Genomic DNA, 20274 nt, shown 5'->3' on the forward strand with positions numbered 1-20274 from the left:
GGGGGGTGGGGTTATGGACATTGGGGAGGGTATGTGCTATGGTGAGTGCTGTGAAGTGTGTAAACCTGGCGATTCACAGACCTGTACCCCTGGGGATAAAAATATATGTTTATAAAAAAAAATTAAAATTAAAAAAAAAAAGAATATAACCTTCATGAAAACAAATAGACATATTGTTTTATATTAATGGCATACATATCTATGCATAGACACAAATGGTAACTTTTGGTGGTAAATTTTACTTTGTCAAAATTCTTTCCTGGAAACCCATCAACTGTGTTAACCACTGTGTATAAGAGAACTGACTTAAGAATAAAATGCTTTGAAATACTATATTAATCAAAGTTAATGATTTAAAATTGTGAGAATAGACCTAAAGAGAGATTTTAAGATTTCAGAAATGGTTTACATTAATTATGGGATTATGTTCAGATTGTTAAGCAGACTAAACATGAGATTATTCTTGTAAAAAGAATTGATATATATTTAAAATATTGCTAAATTGACATATATTTCTAGACTTGATGAATATCAGTCAATCTCTCATGTACCTAAAGAAGAATTCTCTGCCTTTACCTTACTTTGCTGTGATACAAATCAGTGGAATACGTTCACATGTAAAACACACTTCTATGGCTTTATGTACATTAGGATAAAACCAAAAATCTTTTCAAGGTCGCTACATTGGTTAATAGCATATATTTACTAGAATTATTAATGTTCACAAATAACAGCACCTTGATGGGCTGCAAGTAACATATATTGTGGATTATTGCAATGTTCAGAAGAGCAGTTATCATTTTATTTCTTTTCCCTCCACTCAAAGAAGGATATTGAAAAACAAGTGAGAATCACATTAGCATCAAGAATCTTTTCACTCTGTTTTGACCTATTAAAAATGAATAAAGAAAAACTGTAACTTTATTAATGATTAACAAAATGATGTTTGATGTCCTCACTGGTGGTAGAGAGATTTTTCTCTCTGGCAACATCACGGATGGCCTTGCCTGTTATAAATATACATTACGGTACCAGATTAAGTCCTGCTGATTGGCCTAACTATGGTAAGCAGTAAGTATTTAAATAAACATACCCATTCTTTTTTGTGTGTAAATAAAGTTACACATCAGTTACACAACTTGGTAAAATATTAAGAACTACTGAATTATATATCTTAATAAAATGGATTTCATGATATATAAATTATATATTTTAAATGTTGGTATAAAAACTGAGGGCATCTGATGGATATTATCATAACCAAATGACCAGACTCAGTATCACTAATGAGGAGGAACACAGACCTGCTATACTTCCTGGTGGGATGAAATGAGAACCATGCGACAGCACATATGATGTTTTTTTGGTCAGAAAGAAAACATTATCCAGTCAAGAGAGGATAATCAGAATACTTCAGACAACTGGCCTTGACTCTTAAAAATAATGTCAATGCCAGGAAGGACCATACAAGACTGGGAGATTGTCCTGGTTTATTTATTTATTTATTTATTTTTTTAAGATTTTATTTATTTATTTGACAGAGAGATCACAAGCAGGCAGAGAGGCAGGCAGAGAGAGAGGAAGAAGCAGGCTCCCTGCTGAGCAGAGAGCCCGATGCGGGGCTCGATCCCAGGACCCTGAGATCATGACCTGAGCCGAAGGCAGCGGCTTAACCCACTGAGCCACCCAGGCGCCCCGATTGTCCTGGTTTAAATGAAAATAAATTCAATCAGTAATCTTAGTGTGGAATTTGGCATTAACTGGGACTCTTCAGCATGGATTGTAAACTAGAGAATATTCTTATACTGATGTTAAATTTGATGGTGGTGATGATACGATTATGGTGTTATAGAATAATGTTCTTGTTCTTAGAGTATACAGTCTGAATATTTAGGGATAAATTTGTGTACATGCACATTTTAAGAAAATAAATTTTAAATAGAAGAAAGAAATTAATGTGGCAAAATAGTAATTGCTGAACCGGTGAAGGGTACATATATGTTTATTTTACTAGTCTTTCAATTCTGTGAATTTAGAAAAATGTAAAGTACAATGTTGAGGTAGAGGAAAAATAAATCGTTAATGAGAAATTTCAGGTGAGCCTGAAAATGACAAAGGATAAAAATAAATTGTGCACTCCATATTTGACTGTCCACATATTTTGGCATTTACTGATTGATTTATCATACTAAAGTATTCATAGTTTGTGCATGGTGGTCGTATCTAAAACAGTGGGAGGTAGAAAGCAGCCAGAGTTTTTCTTATCCTCTCATTTTGCATTGTTCCCTAGGGTACAGCAATACCTTTTGTTTCCATACCCAACTGCAAACTTTCCACTTCTGTAAGAATTTTCATGTGTCCAACAGGAGAATTTATTTATGTCAATTTTATAAGTGTTGTTTATTGTTTACTTAGGAGAGCATCTGAAATAAAATATTTCTCCCTTGTGGTCCCTGGTTAGCTCAGTCATGTAAGCCTCTGCCCTCGGCTTGGGTCATGATCCTGGAGTCCCAGCATAGAGTCCCACATCAGGCTTTCTGCTCAGCAGGGAGTCTGCTTCTCTCTCTAACGTGCTCTTTCTCTCATGCTTTCTCTCTCTCAAATAAATGAATAAAATCTTAAAAAAAAAAAATTTCTTCCATAGAATCCAGGAGAATATTTACAGCTTCCAGAAAAGGCTTTTATTTAAAACAGCTCCTTATAAGAATTTATATAATTTAACATTATTAGAACAGCTAGAAGTATTAAAATGCATGCTGTTTAATGAGATAATTGATAAAAAATATTTCAAAGCACTTTCATCCATCATCATATATGTGACTCTATCCAAACTTGGTAACTTTGAGCATATGTGCAGCAAGCCAGATCTGGAAGCTAACCATTCATTCTTATGCAGTGGCCAAGAGCATAGCTTTGCTTCAGGTATATTGAACTTGACCTTGGGCTATTTCTTAATTGTGTGACTTTAAACAATTGTTGACTTTTTTCTGGACCTTGCTTTTGTAACTAAAGTCTGAGAAAGTTAATAATATGTATCCTCAAAGACTGTTGAGAAGATTTATGAAAATGAAATAATGCATTTTAAAAGCCCAGCACAGTAGTTGCCACAAATAGTTCAAGCCCATTTCTGTCACCACCAACATCTGCATCATATCGACTCTGTTGCCAGGAATGTCCATCCTGATTTTTGCCCATTGGAACTCTTCTAAATCACCTATGCGTGATGATTGCTATTTAAATCTCCAAATGGAACCAAAACCCATAATGTCAGAGTTACTTCACTGTTACTGTACAATCTTATAGTCATTTTACTGTTACTGTAGTTTTGAGTATTTTTAGAGTAAATTCTCTACCACTAATGGTTCCTGGCTATGTAGATTGGTATAGAGAATCCATAAATAATACCATTATTCTCTGATAAGGTACCCTATTTTCCCAGAGATACTTTTGTTAAAGTGTAGAGTATTAATATTATTGACTCTAAGTCCTGTTTCTGTTTTATTTTTTTTTAAAGATTTTATTTATTTATTTGACAGACAAAGATCACAAGTAGGCAGAGAGGCAGGCAGAGAGAGAGGAGGAAGCAGGCTCCCTGCTGAGCAGAGAGCCCAATGCGGGGCTCGATCCCAGGACCCTGGGACCATGACCTGAGCTGAAGGCAGAGGCTTTAACCCACTGAGCCACCCAGGCGCCCCTGTTTTAATGTATTTTTAATCATAATGATATTATTGTATAAAGTGTCCATATTCTTATGCTGTGCAATTTGTGTAATTTCTGTATCATGTGCTCCATAGAAGAATGTAGTCAAATGAATTTTGTATACATTGGTTATTCTTTATTCTGAGGAGTATCTGAAATCAATGTTATCTTCTGCAACAAACTAGTTTTATAAGAAGAAAGATTACAATATTTATTCCCATTTCATTGAATTTTACTTCACCCTCATTTTCTTTAGTTCTGTACCATTTTATAATTGTTTCAAATGATACTGCTTCTTTAAGCAGTATCATTCATTTAGTTCACTTGATTGTTGTCTTGGGTAGGGATTGTCCACAAGCTGACTTTTAGATGAGGATTCATGGATATGTGGTTTATTAAGGAAGAACTGCCAGGAATAAACAAGGTAGGGGAAGCAGAACATGGAATCAGTCATCCCAAATAAAATGAAATTTAAGTCAGAGTTCCAACCTCAGCTTGATCCCATGGGATCCTCTAGTGGTAAAGTTACACCACAGAGTTTTGTCCTATTTGAAACAAACAAACTGGTCTTTCAAATTCCTGAACCATATAGGTGCTGACTATGGCATTACTGAGGGGACCATAAACTCCCAAGGCAATTGAAGCTTTCAGCAGTTCTAGCAATCCAACATTAGTTCTTGAAGGTTACAGTTACCCAACTATTCCCCCCCAGAGGATGGGAGCCGACCACAAAGAAATTACATCCTCAGGGATAAGGACATAAGGGCAGAGTAGCCACAGCACTTGCTGGAGTAGTCTTTTTTTTCCTTTCTGTTTTTTCTTTTCCTGCAGTCACTGTTAAAGCAGAAAGCATTTTTGGCTCTCAGGTAACATTGATAATGGTATCTTTGGATAACCTATGTTACTTAATCTGAAAAATATTAGTTAAAGCTGGGCAGTTAATGGAATTTTGATTGATCACTACATGTAGCATAAATACATAATATATAGAAGTAATGATTCATGCTATCAAGGAATTTTAAATTTCATTTTAAAAAGGACATCCTATAGAAAAAAACATTATGGAAATACAATTTAATCCTGACTAGGGCATTCTGATACATGTGTTTAGGATGATGGAATGGAATGATTAGGGTTGGTCAAACAAGACAATGTTGAATATGTATAGTTTGCAATATTTTAATGCACAGCAGTTGGTAAAGAGAAAAATGTAATGCATTCCTTATGAGAAACTATGCAGAACTGAGGGGAAAATCAATTCCTTTACAAGTAACATATGTTTATTTTAATGTCCCTGACAGCTCATTATATTTCAGCTACAGAGTTTTTCTTAGTCTCATCCTATCCTGTATTTTATTTGTATCAACTTGGATTATAACACAGATTTCATCATTTCATCTTTTCAGTGACCATACGCCACATAGAATGGCTAATATGATACATGGCGGATGCAAGAGTGAAATTATCTTGATAATTGCTATAATGCAGAAATTAAACCAATAATCCAGTATTATAGTGGTATAGATCTAAAATGTAGTACTTCTGTTAAATGATCAGTTGGGGGTGTCTGATTGACTCCATTGGTAGAACCCCTGACTCATTAATCTCGGGGTTGTGAGTTCCAAACCATGTTGGGCGTGGAACCTACTTTAAAAAAAAAATTGGGCAAGGACAGAGTTGTTGCATAAATTGGACAGGCCCAATATAATCTTAGAGTGTTTTGTGGGTCTTATTAACAAGAAAGTTCACAATGCTTTTATAAAGTAGTTTAATAGTGTGTCCATTATGGAAGAGATTAATACTCTAGTGGTTGAATAACTTTGGTAGCGTTGCTTTCAGTTCTCAGATACCTCTAAAGGACAAACACAAAATAAAATATCTGAAGAAGGCAGATGGTATGTGAAATTTGTGGAGACCTCGTAGTTGACAGAAATCTTGAATCCTCTAAATGTTTTCAATTTGAAGAAGAGAAAGACGAGAGAAAATACAATAACTGTTTTTAAGTATTTGAAGGTATATAATGGGGATCAGATCATAGATTTTGTTCTGTGTTGCCCTGAAACAGAAGGTCTGAAGTTAGAGCTCTCCGAATATGAAATGGGTTGTCCGTGAGGCGTGAGTGTCACTCGGGTAGTGTCTCCCTAGTAGTGTCAGCTGAGGCTAGATACCGTTTGTCAGGAATTCGATAAAAGAAGAAGGTGAGTAAATTAATTCTGAGGCTTCTTCAATTCTAAAACTTCCCCTGCATCTGTTTGTGAGCCTTGTATAATTACAAGCGGAATTCTAGAGCACACTTGACAGTGAAGTTAACAATCTCCTTTAAAAGCTTTAAAAGTAAATAGTCTTAAACCATTAAAATAGTTATAGTAGTTGGTTAAGAAAAACAAAACAGGTGGAAAGAAAAATGAATAATTCATGTCTTGATCATTTAAACCATCCAGGATATTTAAAAAATATTTCATTGTATTTACTGTATCTGACAATTTTATTTTATTGAAATGCAATGTTTTCACTTGTAGGTTTTTGCTTCCAGTTACTGCAACAGCAGAAAACTGTCTTCTTACCATTTACCCATATATGGCAACTCATCTTGATAAGCAAACAATTATTTTAAAGGATGGTAAGTTAGATATGACTATTGTCTCCTATTCTCACTGTATACATTCTTGTTATCCCAGGGCTGACACCTGGAAATAATATGACTTTAAAATTAACAGATATGGGGCACCTGGGTGTCTCAGTTAAGTGTCTGCCGTCTGCTCAGCTCATGATCCCAGGGTCCTGGCCTGGAGCCCTGTGTTGGGCTTCCTGCTCAGTGGGGAGCCTGCTTCTCCCTTCTCCCTCTCCCTTGCGCTCGCAAAGCATGCTTTCTCTGTCAAATAAGTAAAATATTTAAAAAAAATTAACAGCTATTTATTAAACTCCTGCCATGTCTAAGAGCTGTAGTTAGCCTTGAGAGCAGAATATGGCAGTGTCTCTTAATTGCAAAAGTTGAAAATCTAGTGAAAGACACAAATAAATACAAAGAAGATTGAAGTAAGAGCCCATTGTAATGTTGGAAATGTGGGTGTGGTATAGAGGCTAATGCTGACTTTTGGTGTCTGGGATAACTTTATAGAAGAGATGACATCTCTGTAGAGTTTGACAAATGATCATGAGCGGCATAATCTGGGCAAAGGGCAGTTTAGAGAAAGCATGGGGGTCTGATGGGCTGTACCTTTTATTCTGTAATAGTGGGAATCTTCTGTGATTTCTGAATATCAGTGATTTGGAAAGGAAATAACTGTTGGGATGAGAGCTGAATTAAAATGGGAAAGAGTGATCAGTAGGCTGGCTAGGAGTTGCTGCAGGGGAAATGGTGAGAGACAGAACACGAAAGAAGCTACTGAGCTGAGAAATTTGAAATGCAAGACACAGTGGCAGATGATTGATGGAGTAAATCTCAGAGGAGGAGAAAGGAATGAGGAGTGGGAAAACATTCTGTCTGCATAGATTGTCAAGGCCTTGTTTCAAGGCTGAATTGGAGATCTTTTCCATGTTTGTAACCAGTTTTCCCCTGTTCTCCACTTGCTTCTTCAAATGTTTACCACTCTTATGAAATCTATTCAGTCCTGTTCTTCCTCAGTCTCAGGACCTGACCTTTTCTCTAATTTTCAGAAGAAATAAAGACCATCAGGCATGAATACTCTGAATTTCCAAATACCAAGCATGCGTTCGAACCCATCATCTTTCCTATCAAAGCTGGGAGAGAGGACTCTCTCCTGATTTAGGCCATCCCTCCATCTGAATCCTTTCATCCAGTGACCTTGCCCTTCAAATCATGCCCCACTCTTAGCTGCTTTGGGGGCCTGTGCAGGATGACAACAATGAAGAAAGAGGAGATTATATCCTCTCATTGAATAGGCTCATTCTGAAAGAGAAAAAAGGTGAATCTAGGCCTTGCATTCCTGATTTAATCTTTGCACATTTACCAGTCACATAAAACACTTGATTTCCCAGACAGGGGGAGAAAAAAAAGCAAAGGAAGCTAAATAATTAGAGCACCATAGCTTTCTTTACTGGGAAGGACATGTTAGGGGTGAGGCAGAACATTCTTCCATTATACTACTATTACCCCACTACTGAGCAGCGGCTTATACTACTGACAGCCCCTCCCCCCACCAACCTCTCATCAGACTCTCTGGACTTCCACATCCATCTTCTCACCTCTCTGACTGTTCCTTCTGAGCACATACATATTACAAATTTTATACACATTCTCAAAATGTAAAAGATTTTCTGCCTGATCCTGATGTTATATTTTTATATTCTTCTAATGTACTAGGTGGGGGGCAAATTTCAGATAATACAACATAATAGAGCAGTGGATGAAGTATCACAGAACCTGGGTGGAAATTCTATTTTGTGTTCTAATCTCACCATTTTGCCATTTGCTTTTATCATTAATTCTCAGATCCTCAAACATCTGTTATTTAACAAAATGTGCACGGTAAGAGAATAATGGGTGCTAACAGTATCTATTTCAAAAGGCTTTTGTGAGGACTCATGGAGTAAATACCTGAAAATTATTATTATTACTATTATCATTTTTGTATTATTGCTATCATATCTGCTATTATTATTGCTTTAACACTCTTATATTTTTCACAATATCCTCCAAAAAATAATGAGGAGTTACTGTATAAAATATTGCTATTTCTTTAAGAGGAAAAATATGAATAGAATTTTAGTGCTTGTATGATGATTGAGTATGAAATCTGCAGATTAAAAACAATACATCAATTTCAGTAAATATTACCATAGAAAGATGTGAGTTTTAAATATTCTAATATATCTTTAGAAATATCTAGAGTAAAATTTATAATATATATATACATTTTTAAAGACTTTATTTATTCATTTGACAAAGATCGCAAGTAGGCAGAGCAGCAGGCAGAGAGAGAAGGAAACAGGCTCCCTGCTGAGCAGAAAGCCCAATGAGGGTCTCGATCCCAGGACTCTGAGATCATGACCTGAGCCGGAGGCAGAGGCTTAACCCACTGAGGCACTCAGGTGCCCCTATAATATATATTTAATGCTTCCCAGGCTTAGGGTGCTCTGCTAAGTAAGCACCTTGTGTTTGCTATTTCATTTAGTGCCCCCAACAACTGAGTGCGATACTCTTAATAATTTCACTTGACAGATTAAGAAACTGAGTCATAAAGAGTTTGAGCAGCTTGCTCCAGGGAATTCCAACCAAATTTGTAAGACCTTGGAATCTACACACTTAGTCCTGTGCTCTAGAGTATGATATGTTCAGTAAAGGTGAAATCTTAAAGCACATTAACTATTTTAAAAAGTAAAGGAGTATGATTTGCTTGTTCTAGCTAATACGCTGAATACAGACTTTTATATCAATCATTACCTTTAGTTGAAGAGTACAGATGTGGGTTTCTACCCCATTAGAAAGTTTTTATTATTTGATGGTAAGTTGAAAAGATATTGCCTAATGAGTCCACAATGAATCATTCTGTCATTGAATTTTCTAAGGCTCATTTTTATGAAGTCTATTGTGGTGTAGTATTGCAGAGATATGCACATTCTCTGGTAAATTCTGACTGAATTTGTATTGAAAAAATAGAAGGAACTTAGTATATGCCAGCTTACTTATCTGCGTTATTGCCTGTAAAGTAACCCTTATAATAGATTCATGAACTCAGAACCTTTAGTGTCATTTCATGGATAAAAACATGTTTCAGAGAACTTGTATAGCATCCCCATAGTTTAATAGCTCAGGAATTGTAGTGCCAAGATTTCAAATCAGAAATTTCTAACTGCAAAGGCTGTGCTTTTCTGACAGAATTACATTATGCATATTTGTATATGCATATACATATACATATATGTGAATAGATAGAAAATAGGTAGATAGATAATCTGGCCTTAGTTCACATATACTATCTTTTCTTTTTTTCCTTTTATTTATTTATTTTATTATTATCATTTTTTATTCTGTTCAGTTAGCTAGCATATAGTACATCATAAGTTTTTGATGTAGTGTTCAATGATTCATGAGTTGTAAATAATACCCAGTGCTCATCACCACATGTGCCCTCCTCAATACCCATCACCTGGTTTCCCTATCCCCCCACCCTCCCTCCCCTCTGAAACCCTCAGTTTGTTTCCTGGGGTCCATAGTCTTTCATGGTTCATCTCCCTCTCTGATTTCTCCCCCTTCTGTTTTCCCTCCCTTCAGCTATTGTCCTCTGCGCTATTGCTGATGTTCCACATATGGGTGAAACCATATAATTGTCTTTCTCTGCTTGTCTTATTTCACTTAACATAATATCCTCCATTTCCATCCATGTCGATGCAAATGATCGGTATTCTTCCTTTCTGATGCCTGAGTAATATTCCATTCACTTATGCTGCCTTTTCTTAACGTTGCCTTTGGTTTAGTTTGGTTGATTACCATGGTGGCAAATTCTAGTGTATATACAACAGTTCTAACTGGAATAGAGATTGAAAGCTGTGCAAAATGGTGTCAACTCCAAACCAAGCAGTGATTTCATTCCAGAAAATTAACTAGGGAGAAATTGCTCTTCTAATATTAAATTTTGAGTACCATGTATAATCGAAAAATTTTAGTGTAGAAACATTTAAAATGGTTTACATATCTTTATTTATCCTGAAGTTGAGCATTGGTCATTCTCCAAAACCTTTGATATGCCATAGTAATGGCCTTGTTGAATAAAATTAATTCAGTTCAGAAAACCATATCAGCTTTTAACAGCCTTTTCCTTGACATCTTATTTTAAGTATAATGGACATTTATACTTAAATTTTTTTTTAACTCTCTGTATGTGTGTGTGTGTGTGTGTGTATTTATTATATATAATATATATTATATAGAAAATTATGAAATTCGGGTTCAATAATTTGAGAGTGAATTCACAAATGCTTGTTGACTTACTATGTTCCAATGTATCATTAGTAGATAAAGATGACAGTTCTGTGAAGGATAGAGACAATGTTTCGGTTCCCTCCCAAGAACCTGGTTTATCCTCTCCTGCTCCTACTAAATTTAATGATGCTGAGCCTGCAGAGAGAAGATTATTTGTTGGTATGTAGCAAATATATATTGTACCGAGCAAACCCAGTTCATAACATGATCTGTTTAGTATTATTGAATTGAAAACTAGGCTTTTTTAGGTAAGAAGAAATCCATGAAGAAAAACATGAATTTTTCATTAGTTTTAAGTGGGTCATCTCCTTGGGGAACTCTCTCCAATGATGTGGAACAGAGATTCTCTAATGTTTTCTGTTCACAGTATATTTAGTATCTCAGTACTTTTCACCCAGGTCAAAAGATGTACCAAGCAATTCCCTTTATTAAATGTTTTGGTTGAAAAACCTGAGAGTAGTAATTCATGTGCTATCCAGCATATGCAGTAGTGATATTTAACTAAAATGTTAAATATCCTGTCGAGCCCCTCTAAATTTGCTGTGACATCCCAGGTACCATATGCCAGATTATGGGTTTTACTGCCAATTATTTAGCTGGATCCAGTATTACCTATCTTAGAAAGAGATGAACACATAAATAGATAAAGATATGAATTTGGTAGTATCTTTTGTAATTAACTATTCAAATATTCCTTTATCTGGATATGGGTAATGCTGAACATTTTCCTATTTATTGAATGGACCAACCAAATTAAATATTGTGAGGTTTTTAAATGACTGTGTACTTGTGCCATTATGTAGATATTTGTGAAAAAAAAAATCATTTTATATCCTTGAAAATTTCTCTACCTTGAAATGTTTTGTTTTATTAAAGTGTTTCACTTGGATAAAAAGTCATTTTGAATATGAAACCAGTATTTTAAACCAATATTAAGTTTTCCATCTAAGGTTTAATTCTGTCTATTAAGTAGAACTGAAGAATGGTCAAAATATTTTACATGTGTAGTTAGAAATGAAACATTCCATTTTGGGGAGTGTTTTCACATACCATTATGGCAAGAAGAAAATTTGATGGTTTTTTAAATTGAAATTCAACAATTTTTAAAGTATTTCTGTTAGGTATCTGAAAATAAATCTATTTTCTTATTTTCAAGATACAGTAAATTGACTCAGAATTTCTTTGTGAGCATAACGTAATTTTTAAATTTGCTTTATTTGTCTACATACAAATAGCAATAGCCAACAGAATATTTTACTCTATGGTGATGTAACCCTTTTTTACAAACAAATGTGAATTTTAGGAATTGAAATAATACATGAAAGTTTGAAGTCAGGCAAAAGTAAAACATCGAAGAAATACAATGATAGAGCCATGGAAGAGGAGGAGAAAAATGAGCAATGGTTTTCTCCTGAAGAAGGAACAAAGGCATATGTCTTCTTTGAGAAGGTTGTAAATGCTGCTCAGACCTGGTTCAGTCTCTTCGGCTGGCCTGAAGGACCCCATTCTCTTTCTATTCCAGAAACAATAAGAAGGTAATAGCTATGTGTTTCTCTAAAACTTGCTTTATATCATGTAATAAAATGTAGTCTACTCATTGGGGTGGTTTTAGGTGAAACATAATGTTAAATGATTTATTCTACACTGGTAAATTAGGAGGAGGTGACTAAGAAAAGCATAAGGACACAACTATAAATACTTTGGTATAGTTATATATTTTTTAAAATAAAGACTTATTTATTTATTTGAGAAAGGGAGAGTTTATTGCACGTGCATGCGCATGTGGGAGAAGGGGCAGTGGGAGAGGATCTCCAACAGACTGCCCTGAGCATGGAGCCACACTTGGGGCACTACTTGAAGCTCCAGGCCGGGCTCCACAGGGGTCATGACCTGAGGACCCTGAGATCATGACCTGAGCGGAAACCAAGACTGAACCACAGATACTCCCCTGGTATAGGTATACTTTTTTAAATTTCTTCTAAACATTGTATGACTTGAGGTCAGTACTGAAAATCTCTGAACCTCGCTTTCCTCATCTGTCAAATGACAACGGGCAAATTATGGGTGAGAAAAGCCATTTTAAATCTGAAAACTTTGGAAATTCCACATGTATATATAAAGGAACTATCAGCCCTCCATCTAGAGTATGGTCAGGTGGACAGTATATTTACTTCCCTCTTTCATGTGCTTTTTATTACTCAGCATTTATATTCGGAAGTGAGTTAGGTTATGCTAAATCTATAGTTTTCCTGTAAGTTATCTTTTTTTAGTTTTTTAAATTAATGGAATAATATCCACGTCATAGAATGAATATTTAATCTTTACCTATGCTGAGAAAAATGAATACAGCAGATACACTGAAAATTTACAGGCTTGATCATAAAATCACCTGACTCCAGGGAATTTTTTAGAGAAGTTATTCTGTTAACTTTTCAGTTTTCTGCTTTGCTATTTGTTCTACTAAAAACCGTATGTATTTTGAGTAAATTTTAATGATTTATTTTCCTTTTAGGGGAGATCATTGATCAGACATTTAAAATTCATTATCTGACAGTAGTGACTACTAGTATTATTGATATGTTCATAGTCTCTTTCTCATTTATAACTTTATTTAATTTTTATTGTACATATACTTTTATGTCTCCTGTGATGAATAAATTTTGAAATCAATTTATCCATTTCTATGTTTTCTAAACAATTTAATGTTGATTTTTTTTCTTTATAATTCACTTCTTTAAACTTGTATGCTTAATTATTTTCAGGTCTATACACTTATGTCTTTATTTCATGTTGGATTCATCCCGGAAATTTTGCTATTAAGTATTTTCATTTTTGTTGTTTTTTATAGAGCTTATGATCTTAATTTTTATTATCTGTGTAGTTTTACTGTAATGATTGCTAATTTGTTGTTTGTTATTGGATTTATGCATCTTTATATGCTTGCACATTCTCATTAATTTGGGGGTATTTATTTGTTATTTTGTTCTATATTTTCCTAATGTATATGATGCCAGGATTCAATGTATCTGTTTGTAAGTAGTAGTAGATATTTCTAGATGTTACATAGGAAGGATTTCAGAGTAGGATCACTGGATCAGATAATATAAGGTTTTAAAAATCTATTTTATTTTTGGGTGATTTTCTAGTACGTTTTCTATTTTATATCCTTACTAATGAGTTACATTGCTGTACCTTGCTATTTTGATAGGTGGGTACCCAATCACATCATTGGGTAATGCTTGGGGAAAGACAGTTCTAGAGGAATATGGGGACCTTTCTCTAGCCCTAGGAAGAAAGCTACCCCAAACCAAATATCTCTAAATAAATAAAAGCTGTTCAAGGAACAATGTTATTCACTGCTAATTCTTTATTTGGAATCTTTGAATCATGGACTCTCAAGCTAAGAGGATACTTTCATGGTAAACCCCCCCCCCCAACTCAATGCTTCCTATATTACCCCATCATCTGGACTCACTCAGTCTTTCTCATAAGTCTGATTTCATATTTTGTTCACTCTTTCAGAATTATTTCATGGTTCCCATTTCTTTGCTAATCTGCAATTTCTGAAATAAAATCTGAGTGTGGGAATATTTTATATCATTCAATCTACTTGCTATTCATTAGGTCCTTTCCCTTAGAAAACTCATCTTTTGACTGTTCTCCCCCCCTCCTCTTTCCTGCCCTCTCTTTTCTGTTTTTCTCTATTCTCTTTGTTTCTTCATCTCCTTTTAGAAAGATGGTCCATCTTTTATACCACTTTCAGTTTTGTCCTATGATTTTCATCTTTTTCTGTATTTGCTTTCTTATATGTGTAGATCTTCTTTTTAAAAATATATTTATTTATTTATTTGTTTGTTTATTTGAGGGAGAGTGCACGCATGTGAGCACAAGCAGGGAGAGGAGTAGAGGGAGAGAGAGTGAGGGAATCTCAAGCGGACTCCCTGCTGAGCTCGGAGCCCAATGTGGGGCTCAGTTCAACGACTCTGAGAATATGACCTGAGCTGAAACCAAGAGTTGGACGCTTAACCGACTGAGCCTTTTAGGTGCTCCTTATTTATATAGATCTTCTTCATTTGCTCTTTTAGTCTTCTATAAAAATTTTATTTATTTTTTATTCTTTAAAAGATTTTATTTATTTATTTGACAGAGAGAGAACAAGAGAGAGAACACAAACAGGGGTAGTGGGAGTGGGAGAAGCAGGCTTCCCACTGAGCAGGGAGCCTGATGTAGGGCTTGATCCCAGGACGCTGGGATCATGACCTGAGTCAAAGGCAGACGCTTAACGACTGAACCACCCAGGCACCCCGTTCTATAAAATTTTTAAATTGGTGTTTTTTGTTTTGTTTTTTAGGAACTCTGTGTTATCCTTCCTTCCTTCCTTCCATCTGTTTCTTTCATAATGGCATCCTGTTTTTGTGTTTTGGATGCATGCCTTCTCAAATATCTCTTCCAGATATAGTACTTGAATTAATCATCATGATTACTGTACTGAAGGTCACTTCCTTCCTCTGTATCTGCCAGGTGTAATCTTGGTGACTCTCTAATGTTCCTTTCAGAAAAATGATGTCCTTTCCCCCTGCAGCCTACTGGTGTACAGTCCATCATTTTAATTTATTCCTCAATATAATTCCATCCATTCTTTGTTTTATAGATTTTCTTCAGAGTTGGTATACTAATGGTTCTTTTCCTAACTTTAGTGTTGTTGCAGGTCTCTAGTCTTTCTAACATTTCAGCAATATTTTGAGTGGGAGAGAAGATAAGCAGGCATGTTCATGTTATCTTGAAGAGAATGTTGATCTTCCTTCTCATAGTTTTCTATAGTTTTACTCTTCCACTGATCCCAGATTAATGACTATCATTTCTGTTATTGCTTTCATTATTGTGGTCTAGTAATCGATGCCCCACTGAACTTGCTTGGCATTATGTCTCTTACCTTATTCCTTTATAAATAATTTTGTGATGTTATTTTATTAATGATAATGGTTCATATATATTGGACTCTTACTATGAACAAGGCATAATTATATGTGCTTTGTGGATATTAATTCAGTTATTCTTTATAATGACCTTGTGAGATAAGTACTATTATTATTATCCCCATTTTACTGATGAGAAACTGAGGCAGAGAGAATTAGTAACTTTCCCAAGGTCAAGCAGAGTAAGGATTTGAATCCCAGCATTCTACCCCAGAGATAGTCCTTTTAAGCATTATGCCACTTGCTAATTATTACAGGATCAAATTAAGATTTGGGAAACTTTAACACTTGAAAGACATGAGCTTCACCATTTGGCATTTTTGCCTTTGTTTTTAGACTGGGTAATATAAGTACCTATGGTTATGTATATCAGTTCAATAAGATTAAGAATACAGTAGTCTAGAACTGAGGAGAGCTATGTAATCCTAATGTTTATAGGCTAAGTAAGTCTAGGATTTCAGATCAAGTGAAGCTCAAATTCCTGGGCAAGCCATGAATTCTAGTGAAGTTAGTCATATTAATAGGGAAAGTGGAATTGCCTGGCCTTATATACAATAGATCCCCACTGGAGAGTCATCCATTACACTAGTCCTGGAAGACTAGAAATCGTTTTGAATTATGGTGTGGATATCAAAACCTTTTTGTTTTCCTTTTAACATTATTGAACATTTTTTGACATATTTATGCATCACCTTTCTTGAATCTGAAGATACAGGTTGTCAGAAATGCTGCTTTATTGGTGTATTATCCCAGGTAATTTCACTCTTTACAAACACCAATTTGCAGCAGACAGGCGATATGGCCCATTTCATTTGTTGATTTGAAAGATATTCAGGTGGAATAGCAGGAACCAATTATTTGAGGAGATTACCTTTATTGATTAGTAGTCTGTTTTCAACTCTTAGAGTCCCCTAAATATTATTTATTTTTATCCCTTCCCCAAATCACCAAAAGGTGGAAATAGCTATTGAAAAATATAAAAGAACACAATTTATGTTTCAGAAATCATTAGAGGAAATGTACTTAATATTATAGTCCACTCACTTCAAGTTGGATTAATTGTGGGAACTAACATTTTTTCCAAACACTACTGGGAAGATCTCTAAAGAGCTGATCACAGAAACATTTAAATCCTAGTGGCAATTCCACTGCATCTGGCAGAAGTGATTGCAGTACTTACCATTGCTAGTCCAAACTTCCACTCCAACATGTACCTCCTTCCAGCTGCCACACACCAAGAGCACATCTGGGAATACCAGTCAGGAAGCTTAGGGGACAGGGTTCAAATTGTTTCGAAGCTACATTTTATCCCAGAAGTTTGCATGTAGGGTGAGTATATAGAAACTCACAGGAAATAAAATGAATTAATGGAATGTTCTACCATTTATAATGAGAGCATGTAAAATAAAATAGTTACTCAGTGCCTCTGTTTCCTCATTTGTAAAAAGGAGGTAATTATAATGCCTACCTTATAGGGTTGTTGTGATACTTAAAAGAAGTAATATCTTTATTAGAACAGAGCATAGGACCTAGTAAGCATTCAGTAAATACTAGCTGTTAATATTAAATTTAACTAGGATTATGTTAGTAGTGTTGTGTATTTCTGATATCATTCATTATATTTACCAGCTCTTCTGTTTGACAGTGGAAGATAAATATAAAACCCATCTTTTCTAAAGACATACCAAATGATATTTCATTAACAATATTTCTCCTTGCCTTGCACAGGATTTCCCCCCAGTTTGATGTAGGGAGTTCTGATGTTTTCTATAACGTGTGTGTGTGGGGTATGTTTTTTCTTTGCCACTTTGAGCTGCTGGCAAGATTGCTGGTAGATTTTAATATAAAGTTTCTCCATTTCTGAGCAGCCAGCCATGTCTAACACAGTCACAAAAATGTGTCTTTAGACGTTCCTGTTAAAATAGAAGTGGTTAAATAACTGATTAGAGTTGGCTTCCTTGAGTACTTTTTCATTGCTCCACATTGCTGTAAGAATAATGAATCATTTTATAATTCTTTTTAAGATAGTTTCCTTCTTTAACCATTTTACTACTTGCTTGCTGGTGATAGTGGTATGTGGTAAGTGGTTTTGTTACCTAGAAAGATAGATCTGACACAAGTACACTGAGACTTTTGCTTGTGCATATTTTCAATCTCCAAAGTAGGAGGACTCTCATAATTGAATTAGAAACTTAAAATCGTTTAATATCTTAATATATAAATAAGAGGAAAAGGAATATTATTAACAATTATCAAGCTTTTAAGTCACATAAAGTCCACATTTGTGGGATATGCATTCATATAGTTATTAAAGAAAAGACTATAGTTTATATATCATAATTTGTGTTCTCAATGGGCAATCCAGTTATTTACTAACAACGTCACCTTTTCCTTTAATCATCCTCTGAACAATAATTTTAACTAGCTAATTTCAGTCAGTGTTCATGTGCTAGAGGAACTTTGAAGACCCAAGCTGTTTCCTCATGACTTTTAATTTTTTTATTATTTATTTATTTATGTAAAAGATTTAATTTATTTATTTGAAAGAGAGAAAGAGATAGCGAGAGAACATGAGTGGGAAGGAGAGGGAGAAGCAGGCTCCCCGCAAACAGGAAGCCCGATGTGGGGCTCAATCTAAGGACCCTGGGATCATGACCTGAGCTGAAGGCAGACGCTTAACATACTGAGCTACCCAGGAGCCCCTCCTTTTGACTTTTTAAATCATGAAATAAACCACACATAGAGAAAGTTTCGTAAAGCAAGTGCAACAACCGCTCATTTTACTCCTAGAGCAAACCCCTGTGCAGATGTCACTTTGACAGCACACCAGAGTCCTATTATGACCCTCACAATCTACCAGATCTCTATAATTGAAAGGAGATTACTAGAGTGACTTTTATGGTAATCATTTTGGTACTTTTAAAAAAAAGTTTTATTATTATAAGCATAGATCTGTAAACTCCAGAGCTTAAGGTTTCTTTGAATTTTTATCATATTTGTCACCATGTAACATATAGAGAGAATTATAACTTTGTGAACATGTGTGTAGCTAACACTTAGACCAGGAAATAGCTATTGCTAACATCTCTGAATCCTGCTCTTTCTAATTACCTTTCCATCTCCTAGAGAGGTCACCATTATTCTGAATTCTAACACCAAAGATTAGTTTTTTCTGTTTTTGAACTTGATGTAGGAAGAATCATATAGTTTGCATTTTTTTGTAGCATCTGGATATTTTTGGTCATTATGTTCATGATTCATTTTAGCATTTCAGAGTTAATTTTCAGTAATGCTGCACATGAGGCCATTGTATGAATATTCTGTTATTTAATCATTCTGTTCATAGACATTTCACTAGCTTCTGTATTTTTCTATTATGAGTAATGCTATTATGGAAATTTTAATATATGTCTTTTGGTTCATATTTTTGAAAGGCATATATGTTAGGAGTAAAATTGCCACATCATAAGATAGGAATATGATCACATTTAGAGGTTACTTCTAAACAATTTTCTAAGGTGGCTGTACCAATTTCCACTCCTGCAGGTCATATATGAAAGTTCCAGTTGCTCTGCATTCTAAGAAACAGTTAATATTGTCAGTCTCTTCAATATTACCTCTTTCTGATGGGTGTAGTTTGAACTGACATCTTACTGCTCTTGCTATTAAGAAAATTTTCACATGTTCTTGGTCATCTGGAAATGTTCTATCAAAAAGAGTCTGTTCTTTATAGCTGTTCTTACTGGGATTCATTGTGATTCTTTCATGTATGGTTTGATTTTTTTGTTGTCAGTTTTGGAAAGTTCTCAGCTGATATCCTGATAGGCATTCTTTTAGGCTCTTCTCCTTCGCTCACTCTTCTATATTTTTCATCCTTCTGTCCCTCTCTGTTACAGTACAGATACAGTCCTATGGCCTATATTCCACTGCATTAATTATTTTTTCACTTAATTTAGTCTGCTGTTAACTTCGTCTATTGGTCTCTTAATTTTACTTACTGGATTTGTTTATTTCCATATTTTCCATTTAGTTATATACATACATTTTAAAGATTTTATTTATTGAGAGGGAGAGAGCAAGTGGGGGTAGGGAGAGAGCAAGTGGGGGTAGGGGGAGAGGCAGAGGCAGAGGGAGGCAGAGGGGCAGAGGTAGAGGGAGAGAGCATCTCAAGCAGACTGCGCACTGAGCGCAGAACCCAATGCGGGGCTTGATTTCATGACCTTGAGATCATGACCCAAGCCAAAATCAAGGATTGGGTGCTTAACCACCTGAGCCACCCAGGGGCCCCTCTATTTAGTTATATTTTTATATAATTTATAGTTCAATGACAAAATTCTCAATCTTAATTGTAGTACATACAATTACTTTAAAATCTGTGTCTTATGATACCCCTGATATGAGGGAGAGGAGATGCAACATGGGGGGTTAAGGGGGTAGGAGAAGAGTAAATGAAACAAGATGGGATTGGGAGGGAGACAAACCATAAGTGACTCTTAATCTCACAAAACAAACTGAGGGTTGATGGGGGAAGGGGGGTTGGCAGAGGGTGGTGGGGTTATGGACATTGTGGAGGGTATGTGCTATGGTGAGTGCTGTGAAGTATGTAAACCTGGCGATTCACAGACCTGTACCCCTGGGGATAAAAACATATTATAT

General features: G+C 35.2%; 1 protein-coding gene across 1 annotated transcript in view; it reads left to right on the forward strand.

Moving 5' to 3' along the window:
* Positions 1–20274, forward strand: part of LOC111150500 (cilia and flagella associated protein 47) — a 526123-nt gene that overhangs the window by 160185 nt on the left and 345664 nt on the right. Inside the window, exons 27-29 of the mRNA XM_022507981.1 lie at positions 6219–6319; positions 10676–10801; positions 11946–12177. Of these exons, the coding sequence (XP_022363689.1) occupies positions 6219–6319; positions 10676–10801; positions 11946–12177 (459 nt within the window). The remainder of the gene's footprint in view (positions 1–6218; positions 6320–10675; positions 10802–11945; positions 12178–20274) is intronic.

Source organism: Enhydra lutris, unplaced genomic scaffold (genome assembly GCF_002288905.1).
Source record: "Enhydra lutris kenyoni isolate GAN:26980312 unplaced genomic scaffold, ASM228890v2 scaffoldscaffold23, whole genome shotgun sequence".
NCBI lineage: Eukaryota > Metazoa > Chordata > Mammalia > Carnivora > Mustelidae > Enhydra > Enhydra lutris.